General features: G+C 34.4%; 1 protein-coding gene across 1 annotated transcript in view; it reads left to right on the top strand.

Annotated features, from left to right (window-relative positions):
• Positions 1-24,859, top strand: part of Znf804b (zinc finger protein 804B) — a 95,254-nt gene extending 70,395 nt beyond the window's left edge. Inside the window, exons 3-4 of the mRNA XM_058585021.1 lie at positions 13,758-13,888; positions 21,241-24,859. Coding sequence (XP_058441004.1) covers positions 13,758-13,888; positions 21,241-24,859 — 3,750 coding nt within the window. The remainder of the gene's footprint in view (positions 1-13,757; positions 13,889-21,240) is intronic.
• Positions 24,860-25,662: the final 803 nt, after the last annotated feature.

Below are 25,662 nucleotides of genomic sequence, written 5' to 3'. Positions count from 1 at the left end.
GCACACAGATTTAGAGTCCAGTCATTCATACTGTAGCACAGTAGGGAAAATTCTTCAGGTCCCATTGTAATGTACTAAGCTCTTCTGAGGAAAAAGCTTGAGATAAAGTGTGCAGCCTAGAGTCCCTTCTTATATATGATCACCTTGCTTGTGGCAGGATTGGACCTTGGAGCCGAGGGAATATGCTCAGATGAAATTCAGGAATGGAAGGGAACTCATCCTGTTTAGTAGCTTGAACTGTACATTTTAATGTGGGAGACTATTCAAAAATATTTTAGTTCATTTCACTGTCTGCGTTTGTATTACTACCAGATCACATAAAATGTAGTGACATGCAAAAACGCAGAAAATAAAGTAAGTCTCATTTCAACATGGAATATTCTTCTGGGAAATAATGAAGACTTTTAAAAATTCTTATACATATCTTGATTGTACTGTTCAAAGTTACAGCCTCTCCTAATATAGGTTATTGTGAATAATTGATAATTGTCTTCCAAATTATTTTGATAAGAAAATTTCCAAACAATGATAAATATTTTAGCTAGATAAATCTTTGATGTGTAGGATTCTACATATATTCTTCTAGCTTTTTCCTCTTATGAAGATTATATATTCTTTTTTCAAGTCACAGAGTCACAGTTCTTTTATTTCTTTTTTGGTCTCATTTGATATAGATCAAGTCATTTAACCTTCACTATGTTCATTTCTTCATTTCTAAAATGAATCTAATAATTTTAATCTTTTGCCTTGGGTTTCATTAATGTCTATAAATTACCCTGGGATCTACGGAAGAAAGTGCAGAGATGAAAGGAGTTATTCTATTTAAGAAAGGGAAAAGTAATGCACTTGAGTAGATTTATTTCACATGTACGTCCTGCTTCAGTGAAGTTGAACGGAGAGTGGTTGCTGGAGCAGGCAGATGTTCATACACATGTTTGGACTGGTAAGCAATAATATTGAGAGTATTGCTATTCCAGACACATAGAGACTTACTGACCTGATCAATTTGCTTCTTCATTTATTAATTCACAGCTGAATTCCACTTGCAATGCATGAGCCAAGCATTCTTGCTGGCAGGTAGGGAAATCAAGATTGCTTAGTCTGTGCTTTTAAAATGAACCTAAGAAGAAAATTAAATTCCCAATATTTCATAAGCGTATTTTAGCAAATATGTCTCTATAAGCCTTATTTCACTAGCTGCTGAGACAGAATCAAATATATTGCAAAAGTTGGAAAAGCTACGTAAAGACTACCTTTTTTAATTTGACCTTTGCATCCGTCCTTTATTGCATTGCTTTTGATCTGGGAAAAAAACTATGCCAGGTATCCACTCCCCAGAACTATGAAGATATCTGCTTTGTCATTTCTTTTTTAAGTTTCTTTAAAAAAAATTACAAGGACATGACCTAGATGTCTAGACAAGTCTTCCACTTCACATTCCTTTATTTTTCTAAAGAAATACTAGATATCCAGGCTTCTACCCTCTCCACTGTTTAAGATATGAACTGGCCAAGTTCTTTAAACTTGGAAAAATATGATCCTATAACTTCAATGCAAATCTAAACAAATTGGGATGTTTGTTGGTTTGCTATGCTGATTTGCTGTTTTTTTCTTGCTCCTTGCATTTCAATAGACTTCTATGCAGAAATGCAGATGAATAGTGAAAGCAACTCATTCCAGAACTAGAAAACGTTCATTTATGCTACAAGGACTATGGCACATGCCAAAACTGAATTTCATAATGCTCAATATGCAACCTTTTGAATGGTTTAATATGTAAGATTTTCCATTGATCCCCTTTGGTAGGAAGAATTGAAATTTCGATTGTACATTTTCTTAAGCCTAACAAATATTGGTTTTTTCATGATGGGGGAAAAATCCATTTTTGATAGTATTAATACCTGATCACAATATTCAAAGATAAATCTGAAAAAATTAATTTTTATAATTTTATTCAAAAGTACCATATGATTTTGGACTTGAAATCATAAATGATTCCATCAAACCTATAATTTTTTCAAGATAAGAAAGTCCCATTTTTTTTTTTTAGTGTCAATGGCCTTTATTTTTATTTATTTGTATGTGGTGCTAAAGATCGAACCCAGTTCCTCATACATGCTAGGCAAGTACTCTACCACTGAGCTACAACCCCAGCCCAAGAATGACCCATTCTTGTATAAAATTGACAATGATAAACTTAAATTCTTAGGCTCAGATCTAAGATTCAGGAAACTGAGTAAACACCCAGCGTGTTCCCTTTTTCTGTCTTCTCATTTAGGGGGAAAAAAAAAGTTACCTATATATCTTGTAACTCTGTCCAAATGAAAACCATTCAAAGAATCTTCTTTCAATAAAATATGAACCAAATACTCTTAATAGAACCCCCTGCAATTAAATGAAGTTCTCCTTGCTTCTTATTCTTCAAAATGCTCCACAAAATCTTTCCATCCCTTACATGTTAAAGTGATTCCAGTTCATACTTAATCAGCTCTTGCTACGTATCAGGTGTTTTGTTACATGATTTATGTGTTCCAAACAACAGTCCTGAAAACACCACCAAGTAGATATTGGGAGTTTAGCAGATTACAAATGTGTCAACTAAACTTAGGGAAAATTGAATAATTTTCCCAGAGTCTTCTAGTGAGGGACCTAGGCAAGACACACAACTCACTTCAGACTCATTTCAGTATACTTTTCTTAACCCCTACACCACTTCCTTCTGTTCCCCCCATTTTCAGGTGCTTCAGTGTCTTCTCACTCCCCTTCTATGTGAGGTTCAAGCTTTTACCTTCTCTAAGGTTTTCACTCTGACTCCTTACTGACGAGCAAGTAGTTTTAATGCTAGCACTTTTTGAAGCCCAGTTTATAAATTACCAACTATAAATTTTACCTCTGTGTTTGGTTTTGAACACTAAACTAGTTTAGCAATCTGCAGTTAGTAAGACTGTAAGATTTTCTTTTTAACATACTGATGCCTCAAGGAAAAAGAATGATAAATCTAGCTTGTCTTAGCTTTGTGATTATCACATATTGTTTTTATATCACATACTGCTGGCTTTGTTGATTTTTAATCTGAAAATTAAGCTCAGGTGGAGTTTTTCATATTGATTGTGAAAACAGTCTCATCATCTTATTAAATGAGTCACTGCTGAAAAGCATCTGAATAGAGACATGGTTCTAAATACAAACATCAACTGAATCTTTACTCTCCATGTCAAGTTCCTAATTGACCATGCAATGGCAGAATCATATCAATTTGGGCAATTAATCAGATCCTGATCATCACTGAAGAAAATATGCACTATACAAAGATAGTTTCTTTTTCTTGGGCAAACACTAAAATTCCTGAGGTAATTTGCTAAATTGTATTTATTATCTGCACTTTAGGAATTATTTAGAAACAGATTAAAAACATTTCTGTACAATTGTGTGTCTGTGTGTGTGTGTAAGTGTGCACAACTAACAAATTTTAGAATGCTTTCTAATCAAAACCAAGCATGAGCCTACATTTTAATTTCCATCCATCTTCATACCCATTGAGATGTACATAATCAATGAGTCTGTGTCATCTATGTCTCTGTCTCATCATGATAACTCTATGTCATCAGACGGTTATAGATAGGGGCTAACAAGATCAATTTATGAAGGGGGGTATAAAAGTGAAAATGTGTATTCCTAACATCTTGATGCAGCATACTTTAACTCTGATAGAACCTTAATAGAATTATTTTCACTCTCAATTTCCTTAAATTTACCACCATTTCTGAACCTCATCACACTCATATTTAATTCACAAAGTCAACAGATTCTGACCAGAAAATGGTAAATTCTATGACCTAGTGTGGAGCGGCCAGCACCCCTCCAGGGAGGTGTGAGCCACATGAGAAATGAAGAGTCTGAAATAATTTGTAAGAAATAAAGACAGAGCCAGAAATTAGATATAAAAAGGAGAGCACCTCATTGGTTTTCCAGTCTTGATAGGAGCTGGAACTGAACAACTGAAAAATGGCCCTGATTCTTTATTTAAGGGGAAGTACATCAAAGGTAGTGATAAGGTTTCAGTGGGAGGAATCTTTGGTTGAGTGCTTTCTTGGTACTTGCTTTTCTGCATGGCAAGGGTCTTTTAGTAAACAGGTTGATTGACATTTTGGCAAGCCACACCCATCTCTAAGTGATTGTGTGGCTCCAGGGGGTCACCTGATCTCAGATGCTGTGCTGATCTTGTGATGGAGCTAGGTAGGATACCACATGAACCAGGCATTCTCAAACCACTAGCATTGCTGCTGGGAGTTACTGATACCAGGCATTCCTGCCTAATGGCTTCAATATCGTTTTAGTTCATGCACAGATCATGGATGGCTCCCAGCAATGACTTAATGTATAAGTGTTCCTTTTATCATAAAACATATCAAAATTAAACATTTTTCAGATGTCACCTTTGATCAAATTTATAAAAAATGGTTTTGTATAATTTAAAATGAGTATCATGATGATGCATGATTTCCCTTATAACTAAAAAACTATTGAATCCTCAATTGATTTGATACACAGAAGGATAAATGTGGTTTAATCCCTCAAGTTATTTGAGGATTGACCCTTACTACGTAAAGAAGATTCAAAATATTCCAACTTATAAATGGTCAAATTATAAACTATGCAGGATAAACTATATAGGCAGTTTAGCTTGCTATCAGATTTTAGTTTTTTAATTACATTTATAAATTTTGTGTGTATGTGTGTGTGTAACTCTCAGAGCTAATTGAATAAGAAATCAATGGAATCAACATTAATGAAGGCCTTTCTCCATAGAATTACCCATTTAGATTCCTCCCTTACATTTACATTGCTTGGTTTAGAGATTGTGCATAAAGAAATTATCCTACCACAAATAATAATACTGTAAAATTCATTTCAAATAATATCAGCACTTTCTTTTGGAGATTGTAAGAATAAATATGACATTCACAGAGGCATAAAAGTAAAAGAAGGAAACTTAAAATATATAATCTGAGTGTTCCACCTAGGACATGAAAAGTCAGAACATATGTCACCTCCCCTCACAGGAGTAAGTTAGATATTCTAGAAAAACTAAATTTTGCCAATCCCATCAGAAATCTGAAGTTGCAATATAACTTAATGAAATGAAAGACTAATCATGGACCAAAATGAGAGAACCCCTATCACAAGGTGAGCCTGCACCTGTCCATCCACATCGTCTTCACTGACTGCTAATAACCAGAATTGCAAGAAAAACAGAAGACATAAAAAGATCCCTTTGTGGTGCAGACAGAGAGGTTTGCCTAAGGTTAAGGATGAAGCAAAAACAAGATAAATCCTTCTATTCTGCACTCTGCGTGAGCATAAGGCAGAGATTTTGGTCATTTAAAAAGACCCAGGAAATACTTCCTTAACTTTGGATCCAGCACCAAGTACAGGAAGAGGCTGTATAATATGGAGGGAGGCTCAGGAGAGTTGAAAAAGCCCAACTCTGAGCCTTGAGTGCACAGAGACTAAGGATGAACCAGGAGAATCACAGACACATTCCTATGATTTTGATTCTACCTGAAAGTGAGCAGGAGGTCGTTAACCACTGTGGGAGGGACTGGACTTCAGTCTGCATTCCAGACCTTGAAGAGAATCTAAGACAAATGTCATCTGCTGCCTAAACTCTGGATTATACTTTTTTCCAGGAGGCAGAGGTCATCTGCTGCTAAAGGGAGGTGTGAAAACACGTTCATGGTATAAGTTTTGCAATGAGTAGGAAACAGTAGTCTGTTTCTGAGAAAAGTTGAGAAGAAATGAGAATGAATCCTTCTGACATGTAGATGTATAAGAAGAAGAAAAAGAAAAAAAAAAGAAAAAACAAGAGAGAGATGCTGCCAATGAGCTGTTGACTACAACTTTTCTTTGGGGGAGGCTACCTCAGTGAGGAGGATGACTTTTTGGCAAAGCACCTGGCTGAACAGCTGGAAGGAAAAGACCAAGTGATAAAGAGGCAGGATGCATTCTACAAAGAGTAACTGGCTACAATGGAGAGAAGTATTCATAGTGCTAAAGAGTCACCACCAAGCAATATCCCATAGCTGCTGAAGAAGTGGAAGCAAAGTTCAAGCAAGATGAATTTTATCTAGTTTGTGCTGATTTTCCAACTGAAAATTGTCCAGTGTTACCACAAGCATACCTACCAGAACTTCAGCTGCCCTGCTCCAAGGGGCCATAATATGCACTCCGTCAATCATCTCCAACAGAACCTGATTGAGCAGGGATGATATATTCAACTCTTAGAATGTATAAAACTTCTTCAATGTTAATTTCCCAGTGGAGACAGACTTTTCCCTGCCAAGAAAATAATTCATCTAAAGAGAAGACCATTAAAGAAAAACATTAGCAGACTCAACAGAACCCCATCACATTTTGATTGCAACAATGTGAAATGGCAAGACCTAGATCAGAGATCAATCAAGGGCATTCTTCTTAGAATTCTACTTAGAATAATTAAAAGAGAAGGGCAGTCCTCTCCTTCTTTTTGAATTTTCACTCAACTTCTACGGGCATAAACTCTTTCTCTTTCAACCCACCTCCATCATTTGGTGAACCTCCTACTCTAACAAAACTGTGATCAGGCTGGGGACTAAGTTAATTTGAGTGGAAAGAGGAGAAGGCAACAAATAGATCTCAGGACCATAATGATGGACATAGTCTTCTAGAAGTGACATATTTATTTTTCTCTTTTAATCTTTTCTCTTTTGATTATGTAAGTTATTTCATTTTACCTTTGATAATCATACAAATAAAAAGACAAAAATATGATACCAAGTACAAGTAAAAAGACAAAAATATGATAAAATGAAAATTTTTATGAAAAAAATGTTTATGATTACAAATGAGATAAAACATCAGTACAAAGACAACCTTGGCTTGTCCAATCTCTTTTTTTTTTATTTATTTTATTTTTATTTATTTATTTTTTTTTTAATTTTTTATTGTTGGCTGTTCAAAACATTACATAGTTCTTGATATATCATATTTCACAATTTGATTCAAGTGGGTTAATACTGTTGTCTTCACTCCATTCACTGTCAATAGTGAATGTGTTTTCTAATGAAGATCCACACTGTTAAATACACACACACACGCACACACACAAAACCACACAACTTATACTTCATGGAACTGTATGTCCCTCACACAAGGGAACTTCACGAAGTGCCAAGGAGCAGCTGTCTACCACTGTTGGAGGTGCAATAGCATCGAGAAAGATACCTTCTCCTTTTCTATTCCAAGTTACAGGTGCTCAAAGCCTACATGAATCTGAAAACAAACTGAGACAAAACCCTTCAAGGCAGACATTCAAGGCCTCTTTACCAAGTAAAACACAATAGCCATCTACTTCTGGGATAGGAGAAGACTACTGAAAGAAAGTGCTTCTGTGTTAAAGGCACAGAAATGGTAAATATATCAGCAAGTTTCTTTTAAAATTAATGCTTAACATGATTTCTAGATGTATCAAGTAAGAAACTAAGAAATTAAGTGTTTACCATTTATACAAAAATAAAGTATTTGTGAAAACAAAAAAACACTTGTTAGAGGGTATGTTTTAGTAAGTTTTTGAATTGCTGTGACCTGCCAAGAACAACTTAGAGGAGAAAAAGTTTATTTTGGTTCAAGGCATCAGAGGTCTCAGTCCATAGATGGCCGACTCCCTTGCTCTGGACCCAGGTAGCATATCACAGGGAAAGGGTCCATTGGAGGAAAGCTGCTTAATCCATGGTGGGGTCTGGAAGCAGAGAGAAAGGAAGGGGCCACAGGATGAGCAACCTTTCTAGAGTATCCCTCCAGTGACCCACATTCTCCAGCCACTCCCCATCTGCATCCAGTTACCACCCAGTCAGTGCATTCAAACTAGAATGGACTGACTAAGTTACAGCTCTCACAATCCCACCATTTCACCTCTGAACATTCCCACATCAACACAGGAATCTTTTAGGGCTCCTCACATCCAAACAGTAACAGGGTACTAAATAAACATATACTACAATATCATTTTAATTGGATCATGTTCTAGATTATTTAACATAAATGGTCATACCTTAAAGATGCATATTTTGCTTTATAGCACAACCATGAAAGTAACATAAATAGGCAAAACTGAGCAATCAATCTAAGAGGAAAAAAATGGCATACTAGAAATATTTGCTGAGCAGAATTCAGGACAAGTAGAAAATAGGAAAAGGAGTACATGCAACAAAAAAGGAAATATTTTAAAATATGAATGAATAATTACATTGAATGCAAACCATATACACTTTTGTTAAAAGAAAAGAAAATGGATAAAAACTCAACATTCAAATAAGTGACTTTTAGAAGAAATACATTTTTAAAGACACAATTGGTTTAAAGTAAAAAACTAAAAAAAATGATATATCATGCTGACACTAAACAATAGAAACTACATAGCACCATACAAATATCAGGTCATATAGACTCACCCCACAAAAAATAATATCAGTTATACATGAGGATATTTAGTATTTATACAATGTTAATTATTTAAGAAAACATAACAATCCTTAATTCCTGAATATGTATCTAATAACAAAACTCTGAAAAAACATGTAGTAAAATTTGACAGAAACAAAGAGAACTATGTTCAAAACACAATCATAAGTGCAAAATTTAATATCTTCCTCTCAGTAATGATAAAACAATTAGGCAAACAATTATGTAAAGCAATAGAAGATTTAAACAAAACAGATAGCCAATATGACATAATTGATATTTATACATATTGAGTGAAAAAAATGTAGAATAAGTATTTTTGTTATCAACTGTACATAATATACTTTTTAAGGTATATCATATGCTGAATCATCATAGAACACCTATCAATAACTATCTAAGAAATGTCAGCATTCACAGCATGTTGAATTTCCATAATGGTATTAAGCTAGAAATCAGTAACAATAACATGTATAGGAAATTAAGGCAGCCACCTTGAATTTGGACTTCCCAGAGTCCATAACTGTTAGAAATAAATATTGGGTAAACCATAGCCTATGGTATCCTGTTATAGTCATTACTGAATTGACCAAAACAGTACTGGAATGACACAACAAAGGTACAAGAAAAGATAATACAGACTAATATCACTAATGAACATATAGGTAAAGTACTTAACAAATATTAGCAAATAAATTCATAAATATTTGTAAATAATAATAAATTATGACTAAACAGCATTACTCTTGTCAATGAAAAGTTTAACACAGTAAAATCATTGGAAGTTATATATGACACAAATAGGTAAAGGGAAAAGAATGATATGATCTTTTAATAGATGCAGAAATGTACTTAAATATGCAAAATCCTTGTATCAAAATTATACTGGCTAATTTTCTTTACTTTCCTGTCTTCTACTTTTCTAATTAATGGATAACAAATACAAGATGCAATTCTAGTATGAACTATCCCTTGTCTTGTAATTATGCAGACTGTAAAATGATAAAACATATCTACTTTCCACCACCCGCTTTGTGCAATAACATTTTCTTTCCCACTATTGTTTAGAAAGAAGTTTAAATTGTGAAGTACCAATTTTTTAAAAAAGTATCTATGCCATGAGCTGTTCTCAGTAAAAGTAGACCTACTGCATACCCTTAATGTTTTTATTTCTAAATTGTTTATTTCTCTTTAAACAAGATTATCAACAATCATAGTAAGAGTCATCACTTACATTTTACCAATTTTTGCTTTGCACATTTTAATGCTCTGTTATTAGAAGCATAAAAATTTATCAATGTTATGTTATCTTGATTAATTTGCCTCATTATCATGATAAAATAATCATCCTTATTCCTGGTAATCTATCTTTACTCTAAAATCTATTCTGTTGTATGGTAATATAGGCCCTCTAGCTTTTTATTTGACCCATATTAGCATGCTTTATATTTTAATATTCTTTTATTTTAACTCTTTGTGTCTTTGTTTTTCAAGTTTGTATTTGTAGTTAGGGTTAACCTTGCTTTTTTTGCAAAAAATACTTATCTTTTAAATCACTACATAGAAGCATTAAAATTATACATATTAATGGGATCCCGATGTATTTAGATATGTCCATACATTGTGTTATGTTCAAATCAGGTTAAAGGCAGCCATCTCCTCACGTATTTATCATATTTCTTTACTGCAAAAACTTTCAAAATCTTTTCTTCCACTTTTTATAACATACAGTATGCTCATGTTATCTATGCTCTCCACACTGTGCTACAGCACACCACAGCTTCTTGCTCTATCAAGCTCTGCCTTAATATTCCTTGATCAATATTATTCTACCACACCTGCCCTCCTCCCTGGCAATCACCATTCTACCTTCAACACCTGAGACCAACTATTCAGATTTCAAGCGTAAATGAAATCATGTCCTAGTGGTTTTTCTGTGCCTGGATTATTTCAGTTAACATAATAATCTCCAGTTCTATCCATGTGGCACATGAACCAGATGTCATGTTTTTGTGGCTGAACAGTGTTCCAGTATGTTTAGATCTTGCCTTTTTATGTCTCCCTTTGGGTTTGGTTGAATGGGCCCTTTATATTTAATTTGGTTATTGATATGTTTATATTTAAGTTACTATCTATTTATTTTATAATTGTCCTCTCTGTTCTAGCTTCCTTTTTAATTTTTCTTCCTTCTTTTGGATGGCATGAATTTTAATGGTTTCCTTTCATCTCATTTGTTGTCCTATTGCCTAAAATACCTTGTTTTGCCATTTAAATGGTTGCTGTGGGGTTTATAGTATATGTCCATGATTTGTCACAATCACCTTCAATTATTATCACATGTCTTCATTTAGAGCAGAAGACTATTTCAACAGTGCACTGTCATTCCTCCCCTCCCAGGCTTGGTTTTATTGTTGTCATTTATTTTATTTATAAATTTATTGGAAAACTCAAAATACATAGTTCATGTTTTCGCTTAAACAATATAAATATATTGAAAAAATAACAAATACATCTGATGTTGTTTTCTCTGTAGTTGTCATTTCTTCTGCTGTTCATCCTTTAGTGTCTACATACATTTGTTTTATCTTCTTCTTGCCTGATGACATCCATTAATATTTTCTATTGTGCGTATCTAAGGTGATGAAGTCTTTCAACTTTTTCATGTTTGAAAATACCTTTATTTATTTTACCTTTTTTTAAAGATGATTTCACTTGGTATAGAATTTTATTTTGATAGTTTTTTCCCTTATCAATGTAAAGATATTTCTCCACTGTATTCTCACTTCTTCTTCTTCTTCTTTTTAATTGCTATAAAGTCCGTAGAGTGCTTTTGTGATTCTGCTAAGTTACTTGGAATCAGTTGGTTTTTTTCCCCTATTTTTTTATGGTTCCTTAGGTTACCTCAAAATAGTGCTAATAATAGCTAATTATTCTCTACTGAAGCAAATTTTCCTGATTTCTGTACTGAACATTCTGTGAGGTTGTCCAGTTTTGTTGGTGAGAACCAGCATGATTTTTGGCCTTATATGGATGCCAGAACTTCTTCCTTTAACTTTTTTAGGTGGCTATTTTTCTGACCTGGAGTACTTTCTTCACCCACATGCAATGATCACTATGCTGAAAACTCAAGGCAGAATGTGAGCGTTTTCTATATGCAAACCTGAGCAGTGACAAGTGCAAATCTGAACAGATGTCTTTAGTTCCAGTCTCTCTTCCAGTTTCTGTGTTCCTTCAACATTTTAACTTGGACTGTTCCTTCAACACAACAAATCTACTAACTATTCCTGGATGCGTCTGAAGTATGTTGTGTGCACCCCTATTAAGAAACAATGGAGTGTTACTCAGTCATAAAAAGAAATGACTTTATGACTTTTGCTGGTAAATGGATGGATCTGGAGACTCTCAGGCTAAGTGAAAGAAGCCAATCCCAAAGAACAAAGGTCAACCATTCTCTCAGATATGTGGATGCTAAAACACAAGAGGAAAGGGAGAATAGAAGTTCAGTTAGAGGTTCAGTGGATTAGACAAAGGGGAGTAAAAGGAAGGGAGCAGGGATAGGAATAGGAAAGAGTGAAATGAGTCAGACATAATTTTCCTATGTTAATGAATACACCCTAGTGAATCTCCACATTATATACAGTCACAAGAATGGGTTCCTAATTATAATAATATATACCCCATGTATGCTTAATATGTCAAAATATACTTATCTGTCATGTATAACTAAAAAGAACAAATTTTAAAAATTTTAAAAATTTTAAAAAAGAAGCAACACTGTCTTGTAAAAAGTATCTCTTTGTCTCCCTGGAAGGGAAAAATATTTGATTTGCACATTGCTGTTCCCCAGAGGAATAATAGTAGAAATTAACATGTTACAAACGGCATTTGTTGCTGGGTGAATGAAACCAAATACATAGTCATTTCCATAGCTAAAATATAGAAGTAGTCCTGAAATCTGAAAGCTAATGAACAAAATGGGTGTTCCCCAAAGTTTCAAACAAGATTCCAATAATTACATGAACCAATGGATCAATTTCCTCTCCTAGATTAAGCAAGTTGAATATTCTGGTAATACCAAACAAATAAATATAGAGTATTTTGTGTTTATTAATAACCAAAAGAAAAAATATATGACCCTTTCCTGTTCTTCAAAATAGCCCTCTTCTCTCTTTGACACAGCTAAACTGTATTTTATGGGTGCTTCTAAATTGTGTAGGACAATTTCTGAAAGGCCTTTCTTTGCTCATAAGACAAGCCTCTACTCCAGTAAATAGGTGGAACTTGTTCCCTTTCAAGAATAAAGCTAATGGGCATTGCAGATTTTGGTCCTTGCTCTAGCTGTAGAAAAGAGTCTGCTCCAGTGGTATTGATAGCTTTGTTGTTTTTTCCATATCCAGGGAACATCCTTTAAACCTGACTTGGGAACTAAAAGCAGATTAAACAGATACAAATTTTAGACTGTTTAAAATCACATTGCATGTGTTAAGAGACATTAATCTTCAAATGTACTCCCAATTCAGGATTAAGCCTCAAATGTAAAGATGCTTATTTGATTGTAGCTATTTCTCAATTGATTCAATATCATTAAGCATGCTTAGTGGCAGGTTCTAAAGTTGAAATCCAAACAGGTAATGGGCAGCATCCATTCTGCACATAACTCAATTGTTTTAGAGAAAAGATTAATTAAAAGAAGTGTAGGTTAATTTAAATAAAGCAAGGCAAATTCTCTATCCTGGAGCTTTAAATCCTTGACCCAGTTTTGCTCATTCTGGATACAATATAGAAGTCTGCATTTGATACATATCTTCACCTAAAAAGTGAATTAAAATTACATTTAGAGCTTTGAGTTAAACATTTCGTGGTAACAGAAACAACTGATGGAAAGATTTTTCCACCCATTGAATTTAATGAGTATCTTTACAGGTGAGTGGAGGAAAGCACATCCTATAATCTCCTCCTTCATATCCCTTGGTATATCTCACGTTTGTCTCATTTGTGTTTTCACAGACATACTGATGGTTGTAGTTGTGTAGCCAGGATGATCTCAGCAAGGACTGGGGTCCAGCTAGCAGCACATTTCTTTAGTGAGTCTGACAAGCTTTGAAAAATAAGCTAGTTGACATCTACATTTATCTACTATTTTATCTTTTACCTTTTATCTCTGCACTCAGGACAAGGGTTAATAAGGAGCCTGGTGGATTGAAAATAATATATTACTTATTTATGGTATCCTTTCTGTTTTTCTTCTTTTTCTACAGAGACTGAAAGAACTAAAGCAGCGGGAATTTGCTCGAAATGTGGCTTCCAAGTCATGGAAAGATGAGAAGAAACAAGAAAAAGCACTTAAACGACTTCATCAGCTGGCTGAGTTAAGGCAGCAGTCTGAATGGTGAGAATTAGAAGGATCTAAGATGTGTCAGAGTTCCCTTCTGCCTCTGGGAAAATTCCAATGAAAAATCTAGTTCACTCTAACTAAAATCTACTTGGTTCAACAGTTATGTCTGAGGGCCAATATTTCCAGTAGTTAAAGGCTTGTAAATTAATTACTTTTATGATCTGATTTTTTTCTTTCCCAATGTTAATTTAATGTACCCTTAAATGAAATGATCCCAGAATGATTCCAATATACTAGTATTTATTTTATCAAGTTGATTCAAATGAGTTAATGTTGTTCCTCAGTAATGCAGGGTTTTTTTAATAATAATTTAAAATCCATAAATAACAATGCATCTTTTTTGGGGGGGGGATATATCTTCTGTACATTCCCCTGTATACACCTAAATCTAGAATAAATGACACTGTTATTGGCTGACAAACAAGATGTAATTAATGCAGTTAAATTTACCACACAGTGGCATTTAAATTGATAATTATAACAAGCATTACACTAATACATTCTTGTAGCTGAGAAATAGCCATTTTATAAAAGCTTGGAACCACTGAATACTTCAAAGTTGTTACCTGGAATTCAATTAAATTAGTAAATTGTGATTTGTGTTCATATGAATCATAATGTATAACACTAATGTAGCTAATTAATACAGTTGACAGCAGCCTAGTGAATTGTGAAATTTATAGCTCTGTGCCAGAATTTAAACCCCTGTTGTTTAAAAGGAAAACAATATACAATAATAGGAGTGAGTGGCTTAATTATAATACCGTAAAATTTTAGACTTGAAGTGTGATTCTAAGGCAATATTTATTTTTTTAGGCTCAACTATGAGTGGAAATAATATTCAACTTACATATATTCATATATTTATAACTCTTAGAGTAATTCAATTAACTTTATGAGAAACATAATATATAATCAGATTAAAAATAAATGAGAAATTTAGTATAAAGGAAAAAAATAAAAGCACAATATGTATCCAGAAGTGAGGTTAATACAAAAATGAAGCACTAAGGTCCCAAACAATCATAGAGACAAAAAACACATTTGGTGCTGGAATTTTTTACCAGCCAATACAAGGAACTTACAACATGTTATTCATGATATTAAACATAAGGTATCAGATTGTCTTCGTGAAAATAGGACTTAGAAGAACGAGTCACATGCTTGTTGGTAGGTAATGGTAGGATACAGGAAAAAATCCTGAGCAGATGCCAATTGCTACATGATTAATAATGAGATGCAATAGGTCGGATCATGAAAAATGGGGCAAATCCCATCATAGAAAAACATCCTTAGCATAGATCCTCTTAGGTTAGGCCAGATTTGCCTGGCTGTACTATAAATATGAGTAACCTTAACAAACATAATTTTAGTTGTTTTGCTACTATGGAAGATGTCTCACTTGTACCTTTCTACTCACACTTGTAGTTTGCTTTGGGATATTTAAAGGCTCAAAAGAGCCCTGAGGATGATAATGGTGATGGGAATGGGATGAGGAAGTTGATGGTTGATGTTGATGATAATAATAATCATGTATTATTTGAATTTCTAACTTTGCCTGAGCTACCCATTAAGGTACTCCAAATTAAAACATTCACTCTATTAAGTTTCAGATGTCCTTCTGGAAACCTCATTTACTACAAACACAAGCTTAAACACATGTGGGTTGGTATCCTCTGTAGACTTGGCAGGCTCTGTATGTGGCAAGGTGTTCATACTCTTAGGAAAAAGATGAAATTTCTACACACAGGACTTGAAACCAGGAAAATTATTTCTTGTTTGATATTATTTATTACCTGCCCTCTAGCCAATTACTCTATCTTAAACAATTTCATGACCTCAGGGAAATCCCTTAGTAAAATTATTAAATATTTCCTTTTTGGTAACTTAATTAACAAATCAAATTAAAAATGAAAAAAACAAGAAAAATATAATTTATATTGCCCTTCTCCTAGTCTACTCTTCTTTGTCCTTTATCCTCATAATGAGGGCTTCTGAGTAGGATGATCCAGATAACAAACTTCTTGTATGATGCCTTGGGGAAGAAAGGCAAACTTAGCCAGAGTAAAAATATTTGGATCAGATTGATGGTAAATGGTGGTGGAAAACTGGTAATGGGTTGTATATAGGGCAATCAACTTCTGTTGATAGTTTCATTCAACCAGGAGCCTCAGCAAGACTAGACATTATATAGAAAAGTAGATATTCACTCTTTGTGTCTAAATTTGTAATAGGTGTTTAAGCCTAGGAAGAGTATACCTTGATATGGAGATTCTTGCAACATTTACAAATTTTTGTACTGATGATTCTGAGACTATGAAGGTCCTTTTATAAGCGCTGAATAACATGGGACATTAGAAAATAATACCCTTAAAGAAATCATGTTGTTTTAATAATTTTTATTTCCTGTTTGAAAATAATTCTTTTTGTACAGAAGAGAACTAAATTGTACATTTATTTAATGTGCTTAGTATTAGAATTTTGAGGGAATTATTAGAATGGATAATCCATTAATAAGATTTAAAGGATTACCTCTATAGTTGCTTTCTGACTAGCTATTATGAATAAAAATAATTAGGTTAAAAACACAAAGAAAAACCAAAGAAGCTTTAAAGAAGAGAATGAAATAAATAATGAGGAAATAACTTCAAAAATTAAAGCTTTACAGAGCATGGTTGCCAGATGCTAGAGAATAAGGGAAATGGGGAGGTCTTAGTTAAAGCACACAAGTTTTCAGATATAATTTCTAAGGATATAATGTGGAGACTGGTGACTATAGTTAATAATACTATATTGTTTACTTGAAATTTGCCAGAATAGTGGATCCTAAGTGTCCTAACTCCCCTACATCTATACCACTGTAATTGTACATGATAATAGATGTCAATTAATTTCATTGTGGTAATAATTTAACAATGGATACATATATCAAATCATTGTGTCATACACCTGAAATAAATACAATTTTTATTTCTTAATTATACTTCAATAAAACTGAAAAAAAGTTAAAGCTTTAATAATATTACAATATATAAACTTGTATTAGAATAACAGAATTTAAAATTTCTACCATGAGGGTAGAAAATTAGGATTTTCCAAAATAATAAAAATAAATTTGATTTACAATAAAGAAAATTAAAGTTTATAAATCAACAAATCAAAAAAAATTAAAGCATGAAAATGAGATTATAATAGATTGTAATAGATTAACAGTGAGGATAAAACATGAAAATTTGTCAAAAATCTATAATCATATATGCAAATTGGATTCTTAAATGAAAACAAAAATTAAGGACCAGAATCTAAGAGCAAAGCATAACAAAAAAATAAAATAAAATAAAGAGGTTTAAAATTTTTAAAAGCATGTAAGAGGAAGAAGCTTGCACTTTAGAGAGATAAATAGTAAAATAAAACAGCCATCAGGAAAGAATATTTAGATTAACATATATCAAAGCAAGAAGATGCACAAAACATTGCCAGGATAATAAAAAAAAATATTATTAAGCAAAGTATGTATTTACAGTATAAAATAGAAGCAGTGAAATATCTGTATCATAATGGAATCTCAGAAAGAAAAATGACAATGCACATATTGTGATCTCATTTCTGCCCAGTAGAGTACCAATAACATCACATTGCCCTAAATTCCTGGAGGAAGTGACTTCTTAATTCAGAAGCATAATTCTTACACCAAAGTGTGGCTGAAAAATATGGAAAAGAGTCTGTGGGACCAAGACAAAGTTCAGGACTGCAGCTATTTCTGAACCTTATGCTTCTGATACTAGTGTTGAGAATCCAATCTGATCTGAGTCCCATTTCATGGTGTGGAAGTCTGAACACCTGAGAAACACCAAGGCAAGCAGAGAAAAGAAGTTTTATTTAAAGGACAGGACAGAGACAGACTTCTCCTCAGGGGAAAGAAGGGGATCCAGAGCTGGCATCTGGGGTGTGTGTGTGGGGGGTCCTGTCCCTTTCATCCTTTCTCTCATGTCCCCTCTTTCCCTTATCTTGTTTATGTGACCAAAAGCTGGTAAAGAAGCCTTCCACAAGTGCCCCTTCCAGCCCTTTTGGCAGGAAGGGAACCACCCAGGAGGTACTTCATTAACAATTCCTAGTTGAGAGGAACAGTTCCCTGGAGGCAGGTAACCGTGGCAACAGGTGAGGAAGAGGGAAAGTGTCCTGAAGGTGTTAGCATTTTATTTCTTTTCCTTTGGAACCATTCCCCATCTTCCCAATCTGACCCCATCATCTACCTACACTAGCTGCTTATCCTTCGTTCACTTCACTTCTGTCCCCAGGCTACAGGTATTTTAAAATATCAGCAACACTACAGTAAAACTCTGAGTTTTCCACTTTTCTTCATGCTGGAAAAGATATTCAGTACCCCATACAGTGTCTTAGAATGTTCCTCCAAATTCTCCATATGAGGTATGCCTAAAATCACCTTTCTAAAGATCATGAAGAGATTCAACAAAAGGAGAATATTGTAATGAGTAAGAAGATAGTTTTCATTGTGAGACAGTTGCTATAAGGAACAGAATTCAGTCATAGAAAATTTCTAAATTTAATTTTCTACAAGATTCAGGGGAACAATTTGACTCTAAAGCTATAGTCATTAATTCATGAGAAGAGACAAAGTCTGGAATCATTGAAAACTAAATGATGACTAAAATTGTTGCTTGTAAGTTAAAATTCATATGGACACAATAACAGCAGATTGTAATATTTTAAGAAACAGAGTCAGTTAAATTAAAATTAAATATGAGAAATTCTCCCTGAACGAGAGCAAAAGACTAAGGCAGAAAAATATCAAAATAAAACATAAGACCTAAAGGATATATTCAGGAAAGTCAATAATTTTACCAAAATCTCCAGTACAAGAAATAAGGACAAGAATAAAACAATATCCAGAGACACCACAGTACGAAGTTAAACTGAAAGTAATAAAGGAATAATAGTAAAAACTAACCAAAGAAATCAACATGCAGCTATTACTAAAAAACGTGAAGAATATATATCATATGTTAAGCAACTACAATAAATATATTTTAAACAAATAAAAAATAAAAATTATAAAATCATACTAATGAATAACTGATACATTATAAAATTAATGGCTAATTAAAATGCATTTAATATTAACATATAAAGACAATGAAGCAAAGTACATAAAATTTAGTAGACAAAAGGAATGTGACTATACATGTCTATACTGATTGACCAAATAGTCATAGGTGAAGCCAACAACAAAGAATTTTGCAGAGAAGGACTCCACACTTCTCTAATGTAGTATCATAATAACATAAGTGTTGCATGCTATTTTAATTCTTTATATTCTAGAAACAAATAACTAGATAAAAATGTAATAAAAATCCAAAATAGATAAAAACAACCATAGGTGTTTCTGACAGGTAGCAATTAGACATGAGCAGTAGGAATAAGAAGTCAAGAGGATAATGTGTTGCCATCCCCCACATTACATGCTTTTTTTTTAACATTTATTTTACTTTTAGTTGTAGCTGTACACAATACCTTTATTTACACATGGTGCTGAGGATCGAACCCAGGGCCTCACATGTTCTAGGCGAGTGATCTACGGTGAGCCACAGCCCCAGCCCATATGCTTTTTTAAATAAAAAGCAATTTACCTAGGGCCACTCTGGCTAAGTCAATAGGATATGTTACAATCCTTAGCAAATAACCTGGAGAGCTATTGTGAGGGCCAGCCTACCCATGAGAACACATGGAAGGGGGGTAGTTTTATGATTTTTATGCAGATCAAAGACTCCAGGACTCAGAAAAACAAGATAATTAAAAGCAGAGATAACTGACTATAGAATCTGTAGAAAAGCGAGTTCCAATTAGAACCCCTGTCAGAGCAGGCTAAGGTGATCCGCAGTTGCCTTTCAGTCTTCAGCATGTCATTATAATGGTAAAATCCTCCTTACCCCCATGGGTTTCCCATTCAGATATGTATGGTAAGATCATGTGCATTAGGGACTTTAAAAAGTGATTAAAACAAAACAAAAAATATCTATGATGGAATCCTACTCTCAGTCAAAACATGGTACTTAGGCTGGACTCTCTAGAAACTTCTTTAGGACCCCAAACAGAACTGGGAAACAAAGGTGTGCACATCACTTTCCTATCTGGGAGGATCCACTTTCTTCCATGAGATTGCCCTTTTTCCCTTCTCCTTTCCCTTTTAATAAAGTTTTCTGTATTTTCCACTAAGTCTTCTTGCATGTTGCCTGAGATTAGGCAAAAGCCCAAGAGCAAAGAGCACACCACAATCTCCAGTAACATTTCCAAGCGAGTGAAAAAAGATAAAGGAAAAGAAACTCACATCAAAGTAAACAATGAGTTAAATGATGTGATTCACAACTCCCCCTACCCCCATAAAGCCTTTCTTGTAGCTGAATGTTTATAAGTAGAACATTAAAGGGATAAATCATTTTAATCTAACATATTGGCATTTCTGTTTTTCTCTTCGAATTACTAATGAAGTTCAGTAGAACGCATAATCTTTTAAAACCTTTATAAGATAAATCATATACATGCGCAGATGATAAAAAAATGTATTGGTCAGTTAGAAGCAAAACAAATATTTCAAAATCATTGTTAATATCGAGACAACTTGTAAATACCCATTACTTTCTTATGTCTTTATTTTGATCAGTAAAAGAAGTGATAAGTCATAAAGAAAGAACTAACTACCTTGTTTTGAAATTAAATAAGCACAAGGCAATTTTAGAACTATAACAAAAGGCTAGAACTTATATATAAAGCAAATATAAGAAAATTTTTTTAAGTTGTAGATGAACACAATACCTTTCTTTAAATTTATTTTTATGTGGTGTTGAGGATCGAATCGAGTGCCTCACACATGCTAGGCAAGCGCTCTACCACTGAGCTACAACCCCAGCCCAAGAACTATTTTTATACTTTCAAAGTTGTCTCAATCCTATTTAATTTCTTAATGTGAATACATTGATTGGAAAATTCTTATGAAATATGTTAAATCTGTGTTCCAAAGAGTCAGTCAATTCTAGAAGATATATAGTATGTTGGAAACACAACACTTTATTTTCTTTTGCAGTGCTAGTATAAAATATTCACTTGCTATTGCCTTTTACTAATTTTAAAATACTACACTTAAATAAAACAATTTAGAAATAGCCCCTATAGAACTCTTATACTGACTTGTACAAGCATGATAAATGGTTAGATGTAGTTAGCTCATAAGTGGTGGAATCATTCATCATAGAAACACCATGAAATGTTCACATATGGCTACAATTCCAAATCTAATGTCTTAATCATTTAAATATTTATTGTATTTACAGTGTTTCTGGAAGTGGACCAGCATTCAAAGCCCCCAGGATGGCCATAGAAAAGCAACTCCAGCAGGGAATTTTCCCAGTTAAGAATGGGAGAAAAGTATCATGCATGAAGAGTACACTTCTCCTAAAGGGAAAGAATCTCCCCAGAAGTACCTCTGATAAACAGCGGTTTCCCATACCAAGTCGACACCAATTACAACCGGACAGACTTTGTTTGTTTGGAAATCGGATACCACAGACATCATCAGATCTCAGCAATACAAATCACAGGACAGGAGTATCATTTTCTTTTTCAAAAAAAGTGCATCTAAAATTAGAATCTTCCGCATCAGTTTTCAGTGAGAACACAGAAGAAAGCCATGATAGTAACAAGTCACCCACCACTAAACCAAAACAAACAGTGGAGAAATGCAAGTGCTTTAGGCTTGCAAAAGAGGATACACACCCCTCTAAAGAAAAAGAAGCACACATCTCACCAAGCCATCTGGAGAGTGTTTTACACAACACCTTCTCCCTGAGCTCTAAAATTTTGCAAGAGAAAAATGACTCCATTGATGAGACAATAGAAAATTCAATTGGCATTCAGGCTTCTTTCTCTAAATCTAACTTCAGTCTTTCAGATGTAGATTTTCCTCCTTCCAGTAAAGAGAAAGGAACTAGAAATACATTGAAGAATACTTCTGGAAACTGCATTAATTACCCCTGCCAAGCACATGCTTCCTCCAACCCACCAAACATGTACAAGCACAGTGATGCCAAGGTATTCAAATGTCTGGATAAGTTTTCATCACCAGAGTCAAGTGAACAAAAGAGTACACTGTGTTTGAATCCCAATTCCAGAATGCAGAACCTAGACAAATCTTCAGAAGAAACAGAAAGAGTTAGCAAAGATATGCAAAGACTTCTGAAAGAGGGGTATCCCCATGATATGACATCCAAACCACTGCCTTTTCTCCATGTGCAAAGCAAAGATGGCCACACCACTCTCCAGTGGCCTGTGGAACTTCTGCTCTTTACAAAAACAGAGCCCTGTATCTCTTACGGTTGCAACCCATTATATTTTGATTTTAAACTCTCTCGGAACATGAAAGATGGCCATAATCCAGAGGATTTAAAAACAAAACTGGGCAAGGAGTCCTTGGAAATGAAGACAAAAATAGAGAGCCACGTCTCAGGTTTAATCAAAGACCAACAAAAATTGATCCTAGAAGAGAATCAGTCTCTGAAACCAAAGATGATGAGAGCTAATCCAGATTGGGAAAATTTCCAGAGAAAATATAATTTGGGCTATGATGATTCTGAGCCAAATAACAGTGATCATAATCTTAGTGCAAGTAATTTGAAATTGAAAAGTCCTGAAGTGCCTGCTTACCTGGATACACCTCTAAAGGACTGTGTAGGAAACAACAACAATAATAATAACAGTGATAATGAACTCGAGGAATCTTCAAGGACCCATTGGCAAAGCTGTGGAAGAGTAGTTCTTAATGATGCAAATGAGGGTCTATCCTGTCTGCCTCACATCTCTAGGACCAAAAAGCATAAACTGATTCACTGTGATCCTCATTCAGAATTTGAAAATGAAAACCAATTCACCTGGAATTCTAGTCCTTATATAGTAGGGGGTCACAGTGACTATGGGAAGGATGTCAGTGTAATTTTGAATAGCAACAGTATCAATACAGCCAGCAGTGCTCCTGGATGTGGAAACCAAAGTTATAAGAGATGTCCTCCAAAGTCATCTCTGAGTGGACATTCTAGCCCTTTGGACACATCCCTTAGCAGCATGCCCAGTTTGAGAAGCATTTGTTCAAGTCATGGGCCCAATGGTAACAGCAGTAGTAATTTGCTCTACTTTTGTAAAAGAGAAGACAGCTCAGTTGAAAGGCACAAACAGAAACACAAAAGGCACAATTGCCTCTACTGGTCTGGTGAAGTAACAAAGAGCAACTGCCTACAGTCAGAAACACAGAGAGACAGGAACTGTAAATTGTGGGAGTCATTTAAGAATAAAAAATACTCCAAGCATAGACATTGTCACTGCCGAGAAAGGTATAAATGGGGTAAAAATCAACAATTTTCAGGGCCAAAATCCACGAGAATCATTCATTGTGAGTCTGGCTCACAGGTTTCCTGTGCTGAAGACAGTGAAAACCCAACTAATTGCCAGGGACTTCAGCACAATAGACTTGGATCTTACTCAAGAGAGAGAATTTGTTGTTTAAATAAAAACAAGAGGAGTCAAGAGTCTTTGGACAGCCCTCACATTTGTGGTCTGGGAAAAGTGAAGCGTGGCCAGTGTAACTCGGGGACTGTCAGCTGCCTTCTAAGAAACTGTTCCAGTGGCCCTTCAGAAACCACAGAGTTGAACATTAGAGAAGGAGAAAGGAGCCCCCTGACAGCCAAAAGCCTTTTAGAAAGAGTACAGACCAAGAGGTTTCAGGAACAATCAACAAACTTTGAAGTTTCTTCAAACAGCTATAAAAATGAATCACAGGCTCATTCAGAAATCCAGTGCACAATTCAACTCGTGTCACCCGGCAGTAACAGACCGATATCGCCTTTGTCTGAAAAAAGACAATACACAAGAAAAAGAAGAAATGAAGAAGGCAATGCAGTACAAAGGACTAGCGAGAAAGACAAAGTCAAAGGTTCACAGACAAATGATTTTACTGTTTTCGAAGACACTGATTGTGATAACCATCTAACTCGAGGTATAATTCATGTGGTAGCAGATTCTCAGTCACCAAACAGAAAGAAGAACCCCACAACAAAAGAACAATCACACTCTTTAATTAGTGAAGTCCAACCTTTTATTCCAAACTGTGACCCAGTACCAAATGATTTCCCTGGTGCTTTTCTGTCTAGTAGATATACTGGTATAACTGATTCAATGGAGACCAAAGAGGACCAAATAAATCTAGACGTACAGGATGTAAGCATGCATATGAATCATGTAGAGGGGAACATAAACACTTACTATGACAGAACTATGCAGAAACATGACAGATTGGAAGATGAATTAGAAGAGTGTCATAAATCTCTCTCTCCCCCTTTAATTCAACAGCCCATTACATTTTCTCCTGATGAAATAGATAAATATAAGCTTCTACAGCTGCAAGCCCAGCAGCATATGCAGAAACAGCTCCTGTCAAAGCATCTTCGAGTTTTGCCTGCTCCTGGGCCCAATGCCTTCTCTCCGGCCTCGGCTGTACAGACGGTTCCAGTCCACCAGCACGCTTCCATCACCACCATCCACCACACGTTCCTCCAGCATTTCGCTGTTTCTGCGTCCATAAGTTCCCACAGCGGTCACCTCCCTATAGCTCATCTGCATCCTCTTTCACAGCCACACTTTACTCCTATCTCATTCTCAACTCTGGCTCCAACCATTATCCCCCCACACCCCACTTTCTTAGCAGGTCACCCCCTGCATTTAGTCACAGCTGCCCCCTTTCACCCATCTCACATAGCACTTCAGCCCCTGCCCCCTGCAGCATTTATCCCCACGTTGTTTGGCCCCCACTTAAATCCAGCCACAACTTCAATCATCCACTTGAATCCTTTGATCCAACCAGTGTTCCAAGGTCAAGATCTTTGCCATCATTCTTGCTCCAGCTAGATGCAACAGTTAAATGAAGGGAAAGAGGCCTTAAATATGTCAGCACACTTGAACTAATAGGGATTAATGCTTCTTTTGTGGAGAAATAAAATGAATTGTCACTACCTAGAAAATGATATATTTAAAGTGTTCTGATTATTATAAGATTTAAAAAATGGTGCCAATTCAAAATGTGACATATATATATATATATATATATATATATATATATATACACACACACACACACACATATGTATATATAAAGAGACTGAATTATCAATATTAAAACAGGAGTATTTTAAGAATTTCTTTTAATTGAAAAAAATAATAGGGCAAATTTAAAATAATTTTATGAAAATGTACCAGGAAAGTGGTAAAGAATTGTTTTGAATTTTTTTCTCATATAATGTTATAAAATGATATGCGAAAACATCAGGCAGTCCACTAATATAACAAAGAAAAATAGAAAAAAAAATACCCTACGTTTTTGGTGTTCATAGAGTGAATGATTGAATGAATGTGCATTTAGTTTTATTTGTCACATAATAAAAAGCCAACCAGTTAAATGTATCAGTTATTAAAAATATTTGCTTTAATTATTGGCTAAGCTATCAATCAATATTTTCAAAGGAAATAAGAAATGCAAAGAATTTTTCTGATTGATGCAGGTTGAAAATTATTCTTCAATGAAAAATTATTTTTGCACAGATTATAGTGTCAATTTTCTGTGAAATATCAGTTAGCTTCATTTCATATTAAATTATTTCAAGATAATTTTGCAATTGTATAAATAATATCTAAAATTAAGAACATTTAATTTT

This window comes from Marmota monax, unplaced genomic scaffold (genome assembly GCF_021218885.2).
Source record: "Marmota monax isolate L192 unplaced genomic scaffold, Marmota_monax_Labrador192_F-V1.1 WCK01_AAM20220418_F8-fsc00165, whole genome shotgun sequence".
Taxonomy (NCBI): domain Eukaryota; kingdom Metazoa; phylum Chordata; class Mammalia; order Rodentia; family Sciuridae; genus Marmota; species Marmota monax.
Note: the sequence above shows the minus strand (reverse complement) of the source record. Positions and strands in the feature narration are given on the sequence as shown.